A 22,405-nucleotide genomic window follows, 5' to 3' on the forward strand; every position below is an offset into this window, starting at 1 on the left:
TTGACTTTCAGAAGGTTTCAATAGGGTCTTTGGATTGGAGTAGTGTACTGACATGTTTAGAGAACGGGCTAGCAGACAGGAAATGTAGAGTTGGTATAAATGAGCATTTTCCCGAGTGGCAGGCAGTGGCAGGGTTGCTGACTCCTGCACTTACTGGGGTACATTGTCTATTGTGCAATAAATACTATGCAGTTATTTACAGCTAAGTGAAGAACAATCATAAGTGTAACAAATGTAAGTTCATTGTTGCAGGGCAGGTTAATATCTTAAAGAAGGGGAATCATTATGTTCATTTGAGGGGAAGGTTATTTACAATGTGCTCATCAAATTTAGTGGATCATATTTTGTTTTTACTCGAATAAAGTAATGTGCTACTTGGATGTCACTCTATGATTAATTTTGTTTCATTAAGTTTTTGATGGGTTCAGATATCTTTAAAAAACTAACATGCACAAATGTTGCTCTATGTAGATATAATGAAGATGTTATGATGGAGAAACTGTTGGAATGGGGTCCGTTGGTGGTGGTTGTGGATGCAGTAAGTTGGCAGGACTATCTTGGTGGCATTATTCAGCATCACTGCTCTCAAGGCAAGTCAAACCATGCAGTAGTGATCACTGGTTATGACACGACAGGTACGTGAAATTTAATTTCATAACTGAGATTTTGAAAATTTGGTTTATTGAGTGCTTATAAAAACATTTTGGTTAAACTGTGTGTTGTTCCCATTTAAAGGCTGTAGTTCTGTTTTCATATTAAGATGTTCTTCAAGATGCCTGGAATGCACTGACTTGGAGTCAGTTGAGTCAGGATATCTCACAATCTTTAGAAAACATTTGGATGAACACTTGAAACGTCATGACATTCAAGGCAGTGGGCCTAGTGCAAGAAAGTGGGAGTCATCTAAGTCACAGTATATTTTGGCAGTCCAAACTCATTGGGCCAAAGGGCCTATCCTGTACTGTGTAATTCTGTGAAACAGAACCAATAAATGAACAAGCAAGAACATGGCCCAGGTAGCTTTCCAAAGTATCTTTTACAAGGTAGTGGTCTGTTTGAAAAGTTGTGGGATGCAAACCAAATAAATCTTAACAATGAAACTGGAATAGTTTTGGGCTAGATCATATGCATATAGAATATTTCCAGTTGTGTACAGAACACAGGATTTACACACAATGAAAATCAGAAATCTGCTTTTCAGATTCTAAATGGAGACACGTGGGCCATGGCAGGTTATATCACCTTGTTTAAAACAGTGATCAAAGATTATAGCCTGTGCTTGAAGGGTTGTAAAATTCAAAACTAATCTCCAGACACAGTCAGGGCAATTCAGTCTGAAGAGATATGTGCTTTTGGGGACTTAACTGCAAGACAGGGAGGCTGCAGACCTCTCTGAAAACACTATGCAATTGGATGATATAAATTGGGACGAGTATTTAAGGCCTTCACCTACCAATGAGTTGGGAAGGCACTGTCACATGCAGCATGTGAGAATGCCAGAGATGCCACAACAAACTCCTAAGCTGATTCTGTGGTTGGTTCGCTCACCAAGCTGATTTGTTAGTTTGCAGACGTTTCATTACCCTGCTGGGTAACATCACTATGCAGCCTCCAATGAAGCATTGCTGTACTTTCCCGCTTGTTATTTAAACTCTGGGGTCCCTCTGGACCCATCACTGCAAAGGAAACTTGGAAATGAGGTGATCAACTCCAACGGAACCCATCTTCAAAGGATTGGTTGGTGAACATCCAATCTGTTTGCAAAGAGCTGGATTTATTGGAGTCAGTTGGTGAGTAATGTTATTTTCTACCTTATTATAGATCATAGGTTCCCTACAGTGTGGAAACAGGCCCTTTGTCCCAACAAGTCCATACCGACCCATCTCCCTATAACCCACCTAATCCCCACATCACTGAACACTTTGGGCAATTTAGCATAGCCGGCCCACCTCTCCTGCACATCTTTGGACTGTGGGAGGAAACTGGAGCACCCAGAGTAAACCTATGCAGCCATGGCGAGAATGTGCAAACTCCATACAGACAGTCACCCGGCAGAGGAATTGAATTGAAGTCCCTGGCACTGTGAGGCAACAATGCTAGCCACTGAGCCACCATGCCACCCACAGTCTCCAGTTTTAAAATAAATAGTCTGAAAATAAACTTAAGCTAATAAATGCCCATCTTGTGCCACGAACGAGATTGTGGATACTCCACATGGCCTAGACAATCATGTATGTCTACATGATTGGAGCCCAAGCAGAGGTTGGAGTCACTGTGGTTTATACACAAATGTGAGTGCTATGAAAAGAACTTGTTTAACAAATTGGTACACTATGGATTAAGATTGAGACGGAATGGGTGACCACTAGGCCAACTCGGAAGATCAGGCAGGTAGTGCAGGAATCTTTTGAGCCTATCTCACTCATGATCTAGTCTTCAGTTTGAATACTCATGAAGGTGATGTTTTATCAGAGGAATGTAGCAAGAGTCAACTTGTGGTTCAGTTGCACAAGTGGGATAGAAAAAAAGTGGAAGGGAAATCATGTTAGGGAGTTGAGTACTTATGGGAATAGACAGGAGTTTCTCTGTAGCTTCCAGAATGGTATTTTGCCTCCAGCTATGCTTGATTTTCAAAACAACATACATCCCCAAAAGGTAAAATTATCCAGCAGAAAAAGAGAGAGAGCCATGGCTAACAAGGCAAGGTAAAGATTGTATGATGTAGTATAATATCATCAAACAAGAAAACTTATAAAAGAACAAACAAAAGTTAACCGACTCTTAGAGCTCCATGTTGGCATCAACAATCTGCTCATGACTCTGTCTACAACTTGCCAAGAAGCAACAGGTGAAAATTATGAATGCCTAAGCTGAAACCCTTGATGCCATAGATGAATCCACAAAGGTGTTAGCTCCACCATACTCAGCAACATCTAACTCACTAAGGAAGATAAAATTATCCTCCTTGGAGACTTCAACAGTGTTGGAAAATACTCTCAACTCTGGAAAGAAGCCATTGGAAAGGAAGGAGTCAGGAGTTGCAACTTTAGTGAAATTTTCCTGCAAAATAACAACTTGTCATCATCAACACACTTCCACCAAAAAGACAAGTTCAGGACTTCTTCGAGGCACACATGATCAACTACATCATCATTCAATCCTGAGACCAAAAGAATGTTCTTATTACTAAGCAATGATTGGTGCAGACGACTGCTATGCATTCCACCAGTTCATCTGCTCCTCAATGCCCTTCAATGCCTCCCAAAGCTGCTAAAGAAGACAAAGCAATTCAGAAAAAAAAAGCCCAATGATGAGCAGCTTCAAGAACCAAGCAGCCTAATGGACTTACAACAATGTCTTACCCAAAACTTCTAAAGAGTTAATTTTAATGGAGTGAAGGAAATCTGGAAAGAATTAAAGACAACCATCATCTCCTGCTGTGAAGAAACCATTGACTACTTGACCAGGAAATGTCAAGACTGATTTGACAACAATGACCACATTGTCCAGTATGTCAATGACAAGAAGAGGAAAACTCAACATGCCTGGAAAAACATGAACGGCAGAGTTACACAGTAGAAGTAGGAAAATCAAGAACCAATGGTAGATGGAGAAAGAGAAGGAATTACTACTCCATGCTGACAAACAAGATGCTTGGAGTTTCTACAATGCCACCAAGACAGTATACACGCCCAAACAGCCTTGGCCTCAAATCAGTTCAGAGTAAGGTTGGAACCCTTTTGTGAGAGACAGAAAGCGTCAGCCTCTTCTGGAGAGAATATTTCAAAGAATTTTTAAACTACAAGGCAATTATTGTTGAGCGTATGTTTGAGGAAATTCCTCAAGTCACCATCAAAAGTGATCTTAGCAGAAGTTGATGCCACCATTAGGCACATGAAGAATGGAAATGTAATGGGAGTTCAACAGAGATTTTTGAACTTGGAAGAGCAAAGCTTATCTGTCATCTCTATTAATTGTTCCTGAAAATTTGAGACAAAGAAAGAAAGAGGGAAGACAAAGAGGACAGCACAGTGGCTCAGTGGTTAACAGTGTTGGCTCACAATATCAGGGGCTTACGTCAATTCCACTCTCAGGCGACTGCCTGTGTGGAGTTTGCACATTCTCCCCTTATCTGTGTGGGTTTCCTCCCACAGTCCAAGGATGTGCAGGCTAGGTGGATTGGCCATGCTAAATTGCCTGTAGTGTTCAGAACTGTGTAGATTAGGGGGATGGGTCTGGGTGGGTTGTTGTGAGAGTCGATGTGGACTTGTTGGACCAAAGGGCCTGTTTCCACACCATAAGTCATCAGAGTCCAAGAATCTTTGCCGATCTCAGAAATGCTGCCATCACCACCATCTTCAAGAAAGAAGACAAAGTGGACTGTGGGAACTAGTAATGAATCTCCCTACTCTACATCACTGAAAAGGTCATCACCCAAATCCTCGCTAGGCACCTTCTCCTAGTCTCTGAGGAAATCCTTCCTGAAAGCCAGCGTTTGGGGCGGCACAGTGGCTCAGCGGTTAACACTGCAGCCTCACCACGCCAGGAACCCAGGTTTTATTCTTCCCTTGGACGACTGTGTGGAATTTGCCCATTCTCCCTGTGTCTGCGTGGGTTTCCTCCGGACGCTCTGGTTTCCTCCCACAATCCAAAAAGATGTGCAGGCTAGGTGGATTGGCCATGCTAAATTGCCCATAGTGTTCGGGGATGGGTATGGGTGGGATGTTCCAAGGGTCGGTGTGGATTTGTTGGGCCGAAGGGCCTGTTTACACACTGTAGGAAAAAAAAAGTAGCTTCTGAACAAACCATGGTGCTCGGGACACGATTTTCACAGCTCAGCAACTCCAAGAACAATGACAGACATCGCTTTTATCAATCAGACTAAGGCTTTTAACTTAGTAAATGGGGAAATGCTGTGGAAGACCCTGTCGAAGGTCAGCTGTCTACTGAAATTCAATTGTATCTTCCATCACCTCCATGACAAGATGTCAGGAATTATTCCCCTCTCTAGCAGGTACACTGTTGGGAGTATTGTGGGGGATCTTCCCCATCTTCATCAATCAATCCTTGCATGAGAAAGGATCCTGTACCCAAAACGAGCAAAACTAGGGTAATATACAAAATACCATACAAGGATTGTGAGAACTACTACATAGGCCAAACCAGAAGAAAACTGACAATACGGATAAACGAACACCAACTGGTCACCAAGAGACACGACCAATTCTCACTTGACTCAGTACACACGGACAGCGAGGGACGTGAATTTGACTGGGACAACACATCCATAATTGCAAAAGCCAAACAAACATGCTAGGGAATTCCTGGAGGCTTTGTATTCCAACTGGGAACTCCCATCTCAAACACATTGAATTAGACCCTATGTACAAACCACTGACAAACAAAACCAGAAGTAATACCAACCACCCCAGCAAACTGAGGCACAAAAATAACAAGCAGGACAGAACATCAATGCTTCACCGGAGGCATACTGACGATGTTACCGAGCTGGGTGACAAAATGTTTGCAACCAAACCCACCAGCTCGGCGAGCATGTCTACAAGCTCATCCATAACCCGAACTACAAGTCTTCTCAAAAACTTTAAATTGAGTGAATCAGATTTTTTCTGTGCAGTACTTTTGTAGCGTACTTTGTAAACTCCTCTATTGATATCCAGATTAAACCCGATCAGTGAGAGAATGTGCAAATAAACCTATTAGGATAGAATGTGAAAGCGAGATAAAAGCCTATAAGAGCTGAATATGAATGTAAAATAGCAAGATATGTTAAAAACTAATCTCAAAAGCTTCTATAAGTATTTTTAATAGAAAACTGGCAAAGACCAAAATGGCTCCATTGCTGATAGAAACAGACAAGTTTATAATTGGAAATACAGAAAGGGCAGAGAAGCTTAGTAAGTACTCTGTCTTCACAGAGAAAGGTATGAGAAATCTACCTGTAATAATTAAATTTCTGCAGTTTAATGTCAGTATGGAACTGAAAGGAATTAATATTAATTTTAAAATGTATTGGAGATATTAAGGGGATTGAAAGTTGACTAATTTCTGGAATTCAATGATCTTCACCCTAGAATGGCTAAAAGAGATAGAGAGATGGTAGATGCATTGGTGATCATCTTTCACGATTCTGTGACACCTGGAGATCGAATGGTTGCAATGTGACCTGCTGTTTAGAAAGAAAGAAGAGAAAAAAAAAGAACTAATGACTTTTTAGCCTGACATTAGTAGTAGAAAAACTACAAAAGCTATGATGACTGGATATTTAGGAAATAATTGTCCATTGGAACAGAATCAACTTGGATTGATGAAGGAAGTCATACTTGACAAACCTGATCGAGGCAGTAGATGTTTTAGATTTCTGGAAAACTTTTAAGTCCCACAGAGGACATTGGAAACAAAAGTAAAACCCATAAGATTGAGGTAATATACTGCCATGGATTCAAGATTAGTTAACAGATAGAAAGCAGAGAGTAAGAGTAAGTGGGTCATTTTGTCAGGCTGTGAACAGTGGGGCATTGTGGGAAACTTGTAAGGAGGATGTAAAGAGGCTCCAAGAGGATTTAAATAGTCTGAGCAAGTGGGCAAGAGTAGGACAGATTGAATATAATGTGGATAAATGTGATTATCTACTTTGGCCAGAAGAATTAAAGCACAGAGTATTTCCGAAATGGTGAAAGACTGTAAACGTATTGCTATGATTGGTACATAAGTATCCTTGGAAATAAATCACTGAAAGCTAACATCATAGGTATATCGAATAATTCAGAAAAAAAAACTGGTCTGTTAACCTTTGCTGCAAAATGATTAAAGTATAGGAACGAAGAAGTGTTGCTTCAATTGTATTAAACACTGTTGAGACAACATTTCCAAGTATTGTGTGTAGTTCTGGTTCCCTTGGAAGGATATCTTGCCATAAAGGGAGTGCAGCGGTAGTTCGCCAGACTGATTCTGAGGATGGTGGGAGTGTCCTATGAGGAGTCATTTAAGGAGATGACCTGTATTATTTGGAGATAGCAAGAACTACAGATGCTGGAGTCAGAGACAATATTGTGTGGAACTGTAGGAACACGGTCAGGCAACATCAGAGGAGTAGGAAAGTCAACATTTCAGGTCAGGACCCTTCTTCAGAACTGTTCAAAACTGCCAGATCTGCTGAGTTTCTCCAGAAGTTGCTTTTATTTTTCAAAGTTGTTAAAGGTAAGTAAAAGACAGAGTAAATGTAGAAAGGACTTTTTCCTTGGCTATGGGGTCTAGAACCAGGGAACATAGTCTCAGTACTAAATGGTCTTTTGTTCTGAGATGTAATGGAAGTCTTTACTCTGAGGGTGATGTTTCTTTGGAATTCTGTACTCCATAGTTCTGTGAAAGCTCAGTCATTAAATTAGGTTTCTAGTGACTAATGACATGAAGGGATATGAGGCTGGCATGGGAATACAACAATGAGGTAAATGATCAACTGTGATCATACTGACTAGTGGAGCAAGCTCAAAGGGGCTGAACAGCCTACTCTTACTCCAATGCTCCTATGGTTTTGAGTAGGAAGTTAAACCTAGCAAAAATTTGAGTATGCTGGCATGCCAACTCTAACCAACATCCATAAATGTGTCAGGAAATTAGGTTGGTTACACAGAGATCCTCTGCAAGAACTGGTTGCCAATGAACATACATCAATGATTAATAGGAGTGATACTTTAATTCACTTTCAAACTTAACAGCACATGTATGCAAATCCTGAAATTCCTGAAACTCACGAAACTCACTTTCCTAATGGCAAGGAGAGAACATAACAGCAGGCAAGGAGGCTGAATTCATTGCACAGAAATAATGCAGCCAGTGCACTCCCCTCAGTTTCTTTCTTGCTTGCTCTTGGACAGTGGTTTACTGACAGTTGTTGATAACTTGAATAGTTGTTGAGAACTGAGTTACATCATTTTGGAAATTTTTCTGAATTACAGTAGGATGGATGGCTGTTTGTTTTGATTGTATCTGAGATGAAGTCTAATACGACCAGTGCCAACATCAACAGCAGCATCAACTTACTCTTTGTATAAACACAGGCAGACAGTACAGAGGACAATACTGATGATACAGTGCACAGGCAAAGATTGAGTTTCATTAGCCAGTTTAAATGGCCTTGTTTCCCCCCGAGTACACCAAGGCTCTTGTGCGATGTGACATTTACAGGTTACACACCATGACCTGCTGCTTGCTGTACCTGATGGTTATATGTTTTAGGGTCAGCCCTTGACCCTGAATAAATTAACCTCTGAGGATGTGCTAGATGAATATCCAGGATCTCTCAATCAATGGCACAGAGGAGCATTACATCCTACCCACAATGCCGCTAACACAAAGCAATTCCAGAAGTGACAATATTGTGCAACCTCAGTATTCATTCTCATAAATGCATAAACTGTATTTATCATGAAGTAAATTCAAAGACGACTTGCTACCAAGCAATAAATGGTAAGAAAAAGGACTGTGGTGCAAAAGAATGTGATAAATCATGAATGAAGCAAAATACCATGGACTCAACTCTGTTAGCCTATTTCCCACAATCTACTCTTATTCACTTCTGAAGAGTAAACTGATGTTTGTCTAACATGGAACAAAAACAGAAGTTGCTGGAAAAGCTCAGCAGGTCTGGCAGCATTTGAGAAGAAAAATATCAGAGTTAATGTTTTGGTCATTTGGCACTTCCTCAGAACGATTAACAGATCTTTGAGCACTTGTATTTCCCATGTGGACATAGGATCCAGAGTGGAGGACTGGGCTCCTTTACCTGTAGTCTCTGCTACTCCTCTGATTTGCAATTAAAACATTTGGACTCAAGGTATAAAGCATCGAGACAAATAAGTTCCCAGCATTTTGAGTGATTCGTGGCAAGCTCGTCCCAGTTGTCGAATGACTGCCTGAAGCATTTCCTGAAGCATGGTGTCTTTGCAGCATTTTCTATGTCCAGGGATTCTGATCACTTGGGAATTCATGAAATAGAACCTTACAGACTTAGAGTGGGGAGTATGCTAACATGCCAGGGAATTTTGAGTTCAAGAAAGAAGTGGTGTTGGGTCTCCTCAGGAGCATCAAGATGGACAAGTGCCCAGGACCCGAGGGTATCTACCCCAGATTATTGGAAGAGGCAAAGGAAGACATTGCTGGGGCCTTGACCAAGATCTTTGTATCCTTACCAGCCACTGGAGAGGTTCTGGAGGACTGGTGAGTGGCTAACGTTGTTCCTCTATTCAAGGGTAATCCAGGAAACCACATACTGGTGAGTCTTACATCGATGGTTGGGAAGCTGTTGGAGAGAATTATTAGGGATAGGAGTTATACACATTTGAAAAAGCATGGCCTAATTAGGGGCAGTCAGCATGGCTTTGTGCAGGGCAGTGGTGTCTTACAAACTTATTAATTTTTCAAGGTGGTAATGAAGGTCATCAATGAGGGTAGAGCAGTCGGTGTTCTGTACATGGATTTTTCACCAATGTCCCTCAGGGTAGGCTCATCTAGAAGATTAAGATGCATGGGATCCCTGGTGACTTATGCAAGGAATTGACCAAGGGTAAGTAGGAGGGATTAGTTTAATTTGGCTTCATGTTCGGCTCAACATTGTGGGTGAAAGAGCCTGTTCCTGTGCTGTACCATAATCACATATGTTCTATGACTTCAATCATTCAGAAATCGTGTTCAGTCCATTTTAAGAACATCAGGACGAGGACACATGGATTCAGAATTGGCTTGCCCATAGCAGGTAGAGGATAGTGGCAGAAGGTTGTTTTCAGGCTGGAGGTCCATGACGAGTGGTGTTCCGCTGGGATGTCTGCTGTTTGTGATATATATTAATGACTTGGATGAAAATGTGGGTGGGTGGGTTGGTTAGTTTGCAAACGATACAAAGATCGGTGGAGTTGTGGATGGTGTAGAGGTTATCAAAGGATACAGCCAGATTTGGGTGGAGAACTGGCAGATGGAATTTAATCTGTGTATATGTGAGGTACTGTACCTTGGGAGGTCACATAGTCAGAGTAATATAGCATGAAAACAGGCCCTTTGGCCCAAACTGGTCCATGCTGTCCATTATGCCCACTCAGCTAGTTTCAACTGCCTGCCTTTGGTCCATATCCCTCTCATCTCTTCTCATGTGTGTCCCTATCCAAATGTTTTTTAATGTTAGGAAAAAGTAGAGTTAATGGCAGGACCCTGAAGAGCCTTGATGTACAAAGGGATCTTGGGGTTCAAGTCCATAGTTCCCTGAAAGTGACCAGGCGAGTAGATAAGGTGGTGGAGAAGGCGAATAGCATGTTTGCCTTTATTTGACAGGAATTGAGTACAAGAATCAGGATGTCACCTTGCAGCTTTGTAAGACTTTGGTTAGGCCACACATTGAGTACAATTCTGTTACAGAAGAGGTTTATCAGGATGCAGAGATAGCAGGAACTACAGATGCTGGAGAATCTGAGATAACAACGTATAGAGCTGGATGAACACAGCAAGCCAAGCAGCAAGAAGGCTGACGTTTCAGGCCTAGACCCTTCTTCACAAATCTGACAAGTGTCTAGGCCAGAAACGTCCGCCGTCCTGCTTCTTTGCTGCTTGGCCTACCGTGTTCATCCAGCTCTACACCTTGTTGTCTCTTTTACCAGAATGCAGTCTGGATTAGAGGGTATTAGCAATAAGGAGAGGATAGAAAAACTTTTTTTTGATCTCTGGAGCGGTGGAGGCTGAGGCGAGAGAAGTCTATAAAATTATGAGATGCATAAATAAGGTTAACGATCAGAATCTTCTTCCCAGAGTTGAAATGTCTCAAACTAGGGAGCACGGACTTAAGGTAGGGAGAGTTCAAAGGAGATGTGAGGGGTAAGTTTTTTTTACACAGAGTGGTAGGAGTCTGGAACATGCTGCCAGGCGTGATGGTGAATGCAGATACAATAGGGATGTTTAAAAGACTTTTACATAATGTCAAGAATATGCAAGGAATTGACCAAGGGTAAGTAGGAGGGATTAGTTTAATTTGGCTTCATGTTCGGCTCAACATTGTGGGTGAAAGAGCCTGTTCCTGTGCTGTACCATAATCACATGTTCTATGACTTCAATCATTCAGAAATCGTGTTCAGTCCATTTTAAGAACATCAGGACGAGGAGAAGGAATAATCGATCCAACCCCTCAAACCCACTCTACCTGATCTCATCCAGGCCTCAACTGTACTGCCTGCCTACTCCCATGAGTCTTCACTAATTAAAAATCTATGCATCAAATTTATTCAGTGTCCTGACATCAGGTGTACTCTGGAATAATGAATTCCACATATTCACAACCTTTTGAGAGAAGCAATAGACAATAGGTGCAGGAATAGGCCATTTCGGCCCTTCAAGCCAGCACCACCATTCATTCTGATCATGGCTGATTATCCACAATCAATCTCCTGTTCCTGCCTTAGCAATTCCTTGTCATCTCTCTTTTAAATCTGCCATTCCTTAGCTTTAAACAATGAACTTGCATGTGTGATCGCCCCCTCAAGGGGAAACATCCACTCTCCGTCAATTTTGTCAATTCCCTTTAGCATCTTGTATACCTAAATTAGATGTCCACTCATTCTTCTAAACGCTACTACATGATTTTGTAGGAGTTTTGCCTGAATGCCAGTAGAGTCAGTTTTAAGAAGTACGCATGCGTTTGCTTATTAGTTTCTCCATCAAATCTGGAGGATGAAGCAGAGGTGTTACTGATGGAACTTCTCTTGTGTTCTTCTGTGTATCACTGATCCACAATGTTGGTCTCACTGCAGTACAGGAGTATGGTGAATGACATCTAATGTACATTTGTTGACTTGCAAATATCTTCAAATGCACTGGTGCAGGTGTTTTTAAATCATACTCTTTTAATGGAAATGAGCATTCAGGTTATGCTAGCATTTACTGCCCATTTCTAATTGCCCTCAAGAAGTTGGTTTGTTAGCAGCCTTCTTGAACCATCCAGGCGAAACATAGAAGTGAATAGGATTATAGCAGGATTTTGACTGGATATCACTTTCAGGAGATTTAACACTTCACATGTCCCCAAAGCTGCATGCCCTTGGAAGCTGTTTCCCCTTTCAAACATTGCATTGAGCTCAATCATATCACAATCAGTTTTGGTTAAATATACAAGTACAGTGTGGCTGTTAATTACATTCTCACTCATTATTCATTACTAAATGTGTAACATCCTGCTGTTTGTTGGCTGCAGGGTATACTGTTGCAGAAAACCATCCTGGACACATTCAAGAAAGTCAGTCTTTCTGAAATATTGTAGTCCCCTTAACCTGATATGCAAGAATGTTAAAACCCTCCTTTAAAACTGCTATGTCTTTCGTACATGCTTGTCTAATCTCTGATTTTAAACAATCTGCACTTCTCAGCTAAAACTCTATTACAATCTTAAACCATGAAGGCACAATTTCTTGTCATTGATTTGATTTTATCCTTATGGCTGAGGCAACTATGTTTTCCCTCTACCATTTCATCTGTCTTTCCAGTAGATATTATAAACCTGGTGTATTTAATTTCTGATTCTTACTATCAAGCAACCATGACTTGGTGATAGCTACCATATCAGGTCTGACAAGATGAATTTGGACCTGGAGATTATTCAGTTTGGTCCGTGTATTTCAAGAATTTGGATAAGTAATGTTTATTTGAGTCACACACCCTAATCTGCTAGTCGACTGTAATATTTTTCTCACAAATTTCACACCCATCTCTACTTGCTCTAATTGATTTACGTCTTCCGGTTTTCCCTTTACCTGTGTTGCCTAAAGTACAAATTCTAACTTTTATTCTGCTCTCTTCCCTTTTTGTTTGTTTTTGAAACTTTATTTATACTACTACTACCTAATAATTTGCAGCCTACATTGCCACTCTATTCTGTTGTGTCATTGATTTCAAATTACTTCAGTGGAGCACATGCCAATAGTAAATTTCCTTCCTCTCCTACCACTGGTGCCAGTATTTCTCATTCTCATCCCATTTCAGCTGCTTGCTCATTTCCATATCCTGTTTATCTGATAATCTAATGATTAAAACTTTGAAGCCCTGTTCATAAATGTATTTTCTTGTTCCTGGTACTCGACAGACAGAACTTATTTTCAACAATGTGTGCACCTCAACATAACCAGTTTTCCATCCCTCCAGTATCTCCTCTCCAGTGTACTAATTGAGTTGCTCCCTGCCCTGTTAACAGGAAGGCAATAAACTCAATCCTACTTACAGATGGTGCTATTCATATTCTCTAATTATTGTCTGCGATGACCGCATTGTTTACCCACTCCACCTTCTTCAAGGCACCATGGTCACTAACAAAGGTGAATAAATTCCTGACTATTGCAGTTTATTTATGTTGAATGATACTCACAACTCCAGGCCACAACAAAAACCCAGCTGTTTAGAAAAGTTTGTGGACACAGCTGTCTGCCGTGCCTCCTCTATTGCCCGCTCCACACCTCTTAACCACCATTTCCCCCCTCCCCCCAAACATCATAAAGATAGGATGCCCCTTGTCCTCATTACTACCCCACCAACCTCTGCATCCAACGTATCATCCTCAAACACTTCGGTAAACTCCAATTAGACTCCACCACCCGGAACATCTTCCACTCCCCACCCCTCTCTGCCTCCCTTTGCTACTCATTAGTTCATGCTACACTCCCCACCAACAACTCCAACCCACCCAGTACCTTCCCCTGTAATTGTAAAAGATGCAACACTTGCCCATAGACCACCTCCCTCACCTTCATTGAGGATCTTAAAGTGAGATAGAGCTTTACCTGCATCTCCTCCAATCTCGTCTATTGCATCCAGTACTCCGGATGTGGTCTTCTCTACGTCGGTGAGATCAAAAGTAAACTAGGTGACTGTTTTGCTGAGCATCTCCGCCTAGCCCATAACGGCCAACCTAACCTCCCAGTCCCCACCTCACTCCCCCTCCAGCATATCTATCCTTGGCTTCCTCCAGCATCACAGTGACTCAGAATGCAAAGTTGAAGAACAATCCCTTGTCTTTTGCCTCGGCACTCTACAGCCTGAACTCAACATTGAGTTCTCCAACTTCAAATAACCTTCCCACTCATCCCTCATCTCCCCACCTCCTCCCTTACGTTCCACCTCTGACCCCCCCCCCCCTTCCAGCACCAATCTATTCATCCGTCCCATCAACCAACTGGTGTCCACCTATCATCACCATTCTGCCTTCACCCCTCCCCCCCACTTTTATCTGCAGCTCTCCCTAGCCCCACATCCAATCCTGAAGAAGGGTAATATCCAAAATATTGACTGCTCCTTTCCTCCAGATACTGCCTGGCCTACTGTGTTCTCCTGGCATCCTGTTTGTCTACCTTGGATTCTAGCATCTGCAGTTTTTTTTTCTCTCTAACCAAATTTGTTCTGAATTGGATTTGGAGAGTTGACTCAGCATTGAAAACTCAGGTGTCTGTCCTGAAGATCTACTAAATGAAGTTAGATACAAGTGCTGTGCTTGTATCAAAGTGATTTCCTATTTTCTACTTTGATAATCCAGCAAGTGGTAGATACAAGTGTTGTCTGAAATTGAGTTTGCCATGAAGTAGTGACAAGTATGAAATAACAGTAACTTATGGCACTTCTCCATTGAAAACAGGTGATATTCCTTACTGGATTGTACGGAATTCATGGGGAACCAAATGGGGAATTGATGGCTATGTATACATCAAAATGGGAAGAAATATTTGTGGTGAGTTTTCTGTGGAATCTACAGTTCATTTTGAAATAAAATGTCATTGATTTAGGGAATACACTTTCAATCTATGCAATCAGGACAAAGTTTGTTGGAAATCAATATCTTCATATTTTGGAGAAGGGTGTTCATTTTTATTCAGTTCAGTTTCAAAACTGTGTCAGTGTCCAGTTTAGACCCTGCAGTATCATGTTGCTAAGATTTTGTTTACTTTTGCATCATGATTCATTGTCAAATTGCATTCCTATGAAGTCTGGTTTCCGATTTCGTCTCAGAAAGAAACTAGGTACCATAATAGTGTTAACCAGATGTAATACTGGAAAGACCCAAGAACTGATTTACTTCTTTCTTTGTGAGGCTGGTACTTCCAGTCACCAAGCTCACAAATTAAGCAAGATAATAAAATGTGAGGCTGGATGAACACAGCAGGCCCAGCAGCATCTCAGGAGCACAAAAGCTGACGTTTCGGGCCTACACCCTTCATCAGAGAGGGGGCTGGGGTGAGGGTTCTGGAATAAATAGGGAGGGAGGGGGAGGCGGACCGAAGATGGAGAGAAAAGAAGATAGGTGGAGAGGACAGTATAGGTGGGGAGGGGATAGGTCAGTCCAGGGAAGACGGACAGGTCAAGGAGGTGGGATGAGGTTAGTAGGTAGGAGATGGAGGTGCGGCTTGGGGTGGGAGGAAGGGATGGGTGAGAGGAAGAACCGGTTAGGGAGGCAGAGACAGGTTGGACTGGTTTTGGGATGCAGTGGGTGGAGGGGAAGAGCTGGGCTGGTTTTGGGATGTAGTGCAATAAACAACTGCACCTCCCAGTCGCAAACCATTTCTACTCCCCCTCACATTCTTTAGATGACATGTCCATCATGGGCCTCCTGCAGTGCCACAATGATGCCACCCGAAGGTTGCAGGAACAGCAACTCATATTCCACTTGGGAACCCTGCAGCCCAATGGTATCAATGTGGACTTCACCAGCTTCAAAATCTCCCCTTCCTGCACCGCATCCCAAAACCAGCCCAGTTCGTCCCCTCCCCTCACTGCACCACACAACCAGTCCAGCTCTTCCCCTCCACTCACTGCATCCCAAAGCCAGTCCAACCTGTCTCTGCCTCCCTAACCTGTTCTTCCTCTCACCCCAAGCCGCACTTCCATCTCCTACCTACTAACCTCATCCCACCTCCTTGACCTGTCCGTCTTCCCTGGACTGACCTATCCCCACCCCACCTATACTCTCCTCTCCACGTATCTTCTTTTCTCTCCATCTTCGGTCCGCCTCCCCCCTCTCCCTATTTATTCCAGAACCCTCACCCCATCCCCCTCTCTGATGAAGGGTCTAGGCCCGAAACGTCAGCTTTTGTGCTCCTGAGATGCTGCTTGGCCTGCTGTGTTCATCCAGCCTCACATTTTATTATCTTGGATTCTCCAGCATCAGCAGTTCCCATTGTCACAAGTTAAGCACTTCATTTGATACTATTGCACTACTAAGAGACATTCAAGCTATACGGTCCAATGGGAAAGAAAACCCATAAAGGTTTATTGAAAGTAGGTAACATTTAAAATGAATGAAGCCTCCATTGAGATTCTGACGGCTGGAAAGAGAGGAATGAACTCTTCTTGGTTTTCATGGCAACAGAGGCAATCATTAGGACTGCAAATAATATGAGGAAGGAAATTGCCCAGCTCAGCAGCTCCACCTTGATATCAAGCACCCTGTCTCATTGCAGTGTTTGCTCTGGGAATGAATGAGACATGATTGAATCAAGCCAGCCATTTCTGGTGCACATGAGCAACGAAGAGGTTTGGTGAGAAGCCCAACTTAGTCCTTTTGAGTCTTCCACCTGGTTTTATAAAAGGTTGTTAGACCCTCACTTGTCATTTTTCCATCTGCTTTCCTTAGTACCTGCGTGTTTTCTGATACTCTCCCCTCCCATACTACCTTCAAACCTACTCACCCAATACCTACAACAGGCAGGCCCTGGGAGCCATGGCAAGAAGAAAATTAAATAAACTTTTAACCATTAAAGAGAATTCTGGCTTATATATGTTGTAAACTGAAATAATTCTCATTCTTAAACCTGTGCAGCAATTTTAAATCCTCTCAGTTGGATAATCTATTATAAAGGCAAACTAACTTCTTGTCAGAAACTACATTAAAGACATATAATCCTTTAATAGCCTCTTCAAACTTTCAATCAAAGCGTGAACACAGTCCCACCCCTGCCTCCTGCTGAGATAAGTGCTTTTTGTGCACCTAAAACTCAACTAAGCATTCATATTGTTGCAATAACAAATCTTGAAAATAAAAATAACAAAGTGTACTGAAACTACAGGAACAGATGGTAATCAGAGGTCCTATCAATCTGTGTATTTTAGCAGTGCAGGTTTTTTGTACTCTAATTGACAGCTGCACTAATCTCCATAATGCACTAAATTACCAGCCATAATGGTTCTTGCTGTTAGTAAAGTTGTTCCCATTTTGCACACCAAACATTTCGGAAACGTTTGAATTTACCAGTTACATGGGATTCTGTACAATGTGTGTTCCGGCAACATGATTTGGCTATAAGTTGATTGACGAATAGGGGAACGCTATTTCTAAAACGTGAACTTGTGTTGGCTATAACATGATGCCATCCAGTAGACATCTTGCTGTCAGGAGCCTTATGCTAATGACACTGACAGTCAATTCCACAGAAATTCTGCCTGTCAGCCTTCATTAAAACTGAAATGTAATTAAGCGAGCAAGTCTGTTATCAGGAAAAGTAGGGTGTTGGCAAGAGTGAAAAACAGTACATCTGACATACCTTGAAAACAACTGTGAGGCACAGGACCTAAGTACCACAGGGATGGGGTTGTATGAAATGATTGTAGGGAGTTAGGTAAAAAGTTTGAAAAGCAGGACCTCAAGGTTACTCTCTGGATTACTCCCAATGCCGTATGTCATTGAGGATAGAAATAAAAAGATGAATGCATGGCTGAGGAGCTGGTGTAGGGGACAGAGTTTTCAGCTCTTGTATCATTTGGATCTTTTCTGGGGTAGAGGTGAACTGTACAAGAGGGACAGGTTGCACTTGAGCTGAACGTGATCAATATCCTCACAGGGAAATTCACTAGGTGTTACCTGGGAGGGTTTAAATTAGTTTGGTGGGGGGGTGTGTGGTTGGAACTCTGACAAGAGTGGGGCTATCGAGAAGTCAGGGAAAATACATTAGCCATCAAGAGCAAGTTTACGATTCAGGGTAGTCAGGAGCACAGTAAAGGGAGGGAAAAGATTTCTGGTTTAAAGTACATTTATTTCAATGCACGAGGTCTGACTCAAATGGCAGATGACCTCAGTGCATGGATTGGCTCTGGGGAATTGCCTATTTTGGCCGTAACAGAAATGTGGCTGAGGGAAAGGTGGGAATGGCAGCTCCATGTTCCAAGAGACACAAACTCCAGGTGTGACAGAGAAGTACAAGTAAGAGAGGGGTGGAGTTGCCTTTTTGATAAGGGAGGACATGACATCAATGTTGAGAGAGGATGTTCTCAAGGGGTCATCAAATCAGGCCATATGAGAAATGAGGAGGAGATGGTCACTGTCTTGGGACTGTATTAAAGACCTCCAAACAGCCAGTGGGTACTCAATGAACAGATGTGTAGAGAGATTGCAGATACCGATAATAACAGAATAGTATTGGTTGGAGATTTTAATTTTCCCTGTATTGACGGGGCCACCCAGAGTGTAAAAGGCCTTGACCGGGTGGAATTTGTCAAATGTGTCCAAAAACGTTTGCCATATCAATATGTAGTGGGCCCTACTCAGGAGGGTGCAAGACTGGACCTCCTCTTAGGAAACAAGGTTGGACAACTCACTGAAGTGTCAGTCAGAGAGCACTTTGGATCCAGTGACCATAACTCTCTTAGTTGTAACATAGTTGTGGAAAAAGATAAGACAGGTTGAGATGCAGAACTGGAGCAGGGCCAATTTTGGCGCTGTTAGGCAGGATCTAGCAGAGGTCGGTTGGTGGAGCCTTTTTGAAGGAAAAGGATCAACCGGCAAATGGGAGGCTTTTAAAAGTGTGATATCAAGAGCCCAGGGACAGTATGTCCCTGTTACGGTGAAGGGAAAAGTTGGCACGGTTTAGGGATCCCTAGCTGACAAGAGACAGTGAGGCTGTAGTCAGGACAAAGAAGGCATACATTGGATTTAAGCTATTGGGCTCAAGCGAATCCATAGATGAATATAAAAAGTATAGGAGCACATTCAAAACGGAAATCAGAAGAGCGAAGACAAGGTATGAGATTGATTTGGCAGATAAGGTTAAAGATAATTTCAAGAGGCTTTATATCTATATTAAGAGTAAGAGGGTAGCTAGGTAGAGAATTGGTCCCTTAAAGATCAGCATGGCCATCTATGAGTGGAGTCACAGGAGATGGGGGAGATTTTTAATGAACATTGCTCCTCAGTGTTTACTGAAGAGAAAATCATGGATGATAAGAAAATAAGGAAAACAAGTGGAGATGTTTTGGACTGCATACCAGAGAGGAGGTGTTTGCAGCCTTAAAGTAGATTAAGGTGGATAAATCCCCTGGGCCTGATCAAGTTCATCCTTGGATGTTGTGGGAGGTTAGGGAAGAAATTGCAGAGGCCCTTGCAGAGATTTTTGCTTCATCTTTAGCCACTGATGAAGTTCATGAAGACTGGAGAGTCTAATGTTGTTCCATCGCTTGAGAAAGATAGCAAGTTATTGATAGCACTGATAGCAAGATATCAGTGGTAGACAAGTTATTGGAGAAGATACTGAGGGACAAGATCAACCAGCATTTGGATAATCAACATGGATTTGTGCACGAGAAATCATGTTTGACAAATCTTTCAGCGTTTTTCAAAGCGGTAACCAAGAGCATGGATGAGGGAGGGCAGTGGGGATGTTATTTGTATGGACTTCAGTAAAGCCTTTGACAAGGTTACGCAGAGCAAGCTAGTCATGAAAGTTAGTTCGCATGGCATCTAGGGAAAGCTAGCTAATTGGATTCAAAATTGACTTGATGGTAGGAAGCAGAGAGTGATGGTCGAAGATTGTGCCTTGGACTGGAGGCCTGTGACTAGTGGTGTGCCACGAGGGTTGGTGCTGGGACCTTTGTTATTTGTTATTTACATAAATGATCTGGATGTGAATGTACAAGGCACAGTTAGAAATTTGTGAATGTTACAAAATGCGGGAGGTATCATTGGCAGCAAAGAAGGTTTTCAAAATTTACAGAGGGATCTTGATCAGATAGGGAATTGGGTTGAGGATTGGCAAATGCAATTCAATACAGCTAAGTGTGAGGTGTTGCATTTTGGTATGTCAAAGCAAGGTAGGATTTATACAGTAAATGGTAAGGTTCTGAGGAGTGTTGTGGGACAGAGGGACCTACAAGTACAAGTACATAGTTCGTTAAAAGCGCCGTCACAGGTGGACAAGGTGGTGAAGAAAGCTTTTAGCGTGCTGGCCTTCATCTGTCAAGGCTTTGAGTGCAGAAATTGGGATGTTATGTTACAGTTGTGTAAGTCATTGGTAAGGCAGCCTTTGGGGAATTGTGTACAGTTTTGGTCACCCTATTATAGGAAAGACTTAGTTAAACTAGAAAATGTGCAAAGAAGATTTCATAGAATCATCGAATACCTACAGTGTGGAAACAGGCCCTCTGGCCTAACAGGTCCACGCTGACCCTCAGAGCATCCCACCCAGTCCAATCCCCCTATAACCCACCTAATCTACACATCCCTGAACACCACGGGCAATTTGGCTTGACCAATCCACCTAGCCTGTGCATCTTTGGACTATGGAAGTAAACTGGAGTACATGAAGGAAATCCACGCAGACACGGGGAGAACGTGCAAACTCCACACAGACAGTCACCCAAGGGTGGAATTGAACCCGGGTCTCTGGCACTGTGAGGCAGCAGTGCTAATCACTGAACCACTGTGCCGCCAATTTATGTGGATGTTGCCAGGACCACTAGGCCTGAAGTATAGGGAGTGGTTGGTCAGGACAAGACTTTATTCCTTGGAATGTTGGAGATTGAGGGTTACCTTATTGAGGTATATAAAATCATGAGGGGCATAAATAGGATGAATGCATATAGTCTTTTTCCTCGGGATGTGCAATTGAAAACTAGAGGGCACAGGTTTAAGGTGAGGGGGATAGATTTAAGAAGGACCTGCAGGGCAACTTCTTCATGCAGAGAGTGGTGCATATATGGAATGGGCTGCTGGAGAAACTGATTGAGGCAAGTACAACAAAATTTTAAAAAATATTAGATAGTTACATGGATGAGAAGGGTTTAGAGGGACGTAGACCAAATACAACCAATTGGAACTTGCTGAGTGCTCAGCATGGACCAGTTTGGGCTGAAGGACCTGTTTTCATGCTGTATTACTCTGACTCTACAACAGGAGGCTCCAGGAGCCTGTTTAAGTAATTAGTCAGTTCATTGTTGACTTATGTTTAAACTTGATTCTCCCACCTTTGCCCCATGTCCTTCAACACCTTTGTGGTGTGGTGAAAAGATCGGTGAAGGAGTTGCTAGGTACGTATATACGATATATATACGCAGTCCAGAACAATGGACAGTAGAAGTAAAGTCTCCAATATTCTTTTAGTCACACAGCTGATCATGAATCTCTCCCCATCCTACAATCTGCTCCTGGCAGTGTTGGAAGAATTTGCCAATTGATCCTCAATATTTTTGGTAATATTTTGAACACACCATTTCTTGCCTTTGGAGTTCTGAGGCAGGACTTGAACCTAAATCTTCTTACTTACAAAGGCTTACATCTTTCGCAACCTCAGGTTGTTACAAAGAACTTGACAGTCACTGAAGTATTTTTGAAGTGCAGTCATTGTAGAAAATACAGCAGCTAATTTTTAAACAACACTCTCCCACAGGCAACAGTGTTATAATGACTATAATCTGTCATTGTGTTGCTGAATAAGGGATGAGTGTTGACCAGGACACCTGGATAACTGTCCTTCACTTTTTGGAATTAGTGATGCCAGTTGTGTCAATCCGAGAAGAAGCCGCAGTCACAGTTGGACTAATCTGCCTAAAGAGCTGCTGATAGTGCAATCCTTTGTGTTACGCTATTTTGATTTTCTTCTGCTAACCTCCCTTTTCCCATAGGCCCAGTTATTTATATAGATAACACAATGTTGAGCTTTAACTCAACTGTTGTGTTACAGGAGAGCCCATGGAGTGCCAAATTAAGGACTTTTTTCTTGCCCTTCATTCCACAGAAGCGATTGAAGCCATCAATATTTATTTCACTTACGATCCTTACAGTCTTCAGGGACATAGTTTCATTTCATTTGGCTTGGTTGAATTAGTCAGTGCTTCCCTACCCACCGCTTTGAAGATAGGTTCATGGTGCTAAGATTGTTCTCTAAATCGTGTTGGAAATGTCTTCAGATAGATAATGAGGCTATTGAGAAGTAGAATTGCCATTTCTTCATCTCAAGATTGCCAGTGTTTCTATGAAATCTACACCAATGCATCTCCTTCAGGTGCAACGTATTTGATTGGTGTAGGAAAATTTGTGATATCATACTCGATAGCCTAGAGTTGTCCAAGTCCAAAAAATCCAGTTGCCATAGCTTTCAGCCAGGACATT

General features: G+C 42.2%; 1 protein-coding gene across 5 annotated transcripts in view; it reads left to right on the plus strand.

The window, feature by feature from the left end:
* The window catches only part of ctso (cathepsin O), a 72,274-nt gene that overhangs the window by 44,314 nt on the left and 5,555 nt on the right, over positions 1-22,405 (plus strand). For 3 of the 5 annotated variants that reach the window (XR_009445614.1, XR_009445617.1, XM_048538561.2), the window contains 2 exons: positions 472-635; positions 14,672-14,764. Coding sequence is in view for 2 of the 5 variants with exons in the window: in XM_048538561.2 (XP_048394518.1) it covers positions 472-635; positions 14,672-14,764 (257 nt within the window). In the remaining 3 variants the exon portion in view is untranslated. Of the gene's footprint in view, positions 1-471; positions 636-1,564; positions 1,791-14,671; positions 14,765-22,405 lie in introns of all 5 variants that reach the window. The other 2 variants (XR_009445615.1, XM_048538578.2) reach the window with 2 other exon arrangements.

The sequence above is a fragment of the Stegostoma tigrinum genome, chromosome 1 (genome assembly GCF_030684315.1).
Source record: "Stegostoma tigrinum isolate sSteTig4 chromosome 1, sSteTig4.hap1, whole genome shotgun sequence".
Lineage (NCBI taxonomy): Eukaryota > Metazoa > Chordata > Chondrichthyes > Orectolobiformes > Stegostomatidae > Stegostoma > Stegostoma tigrinum.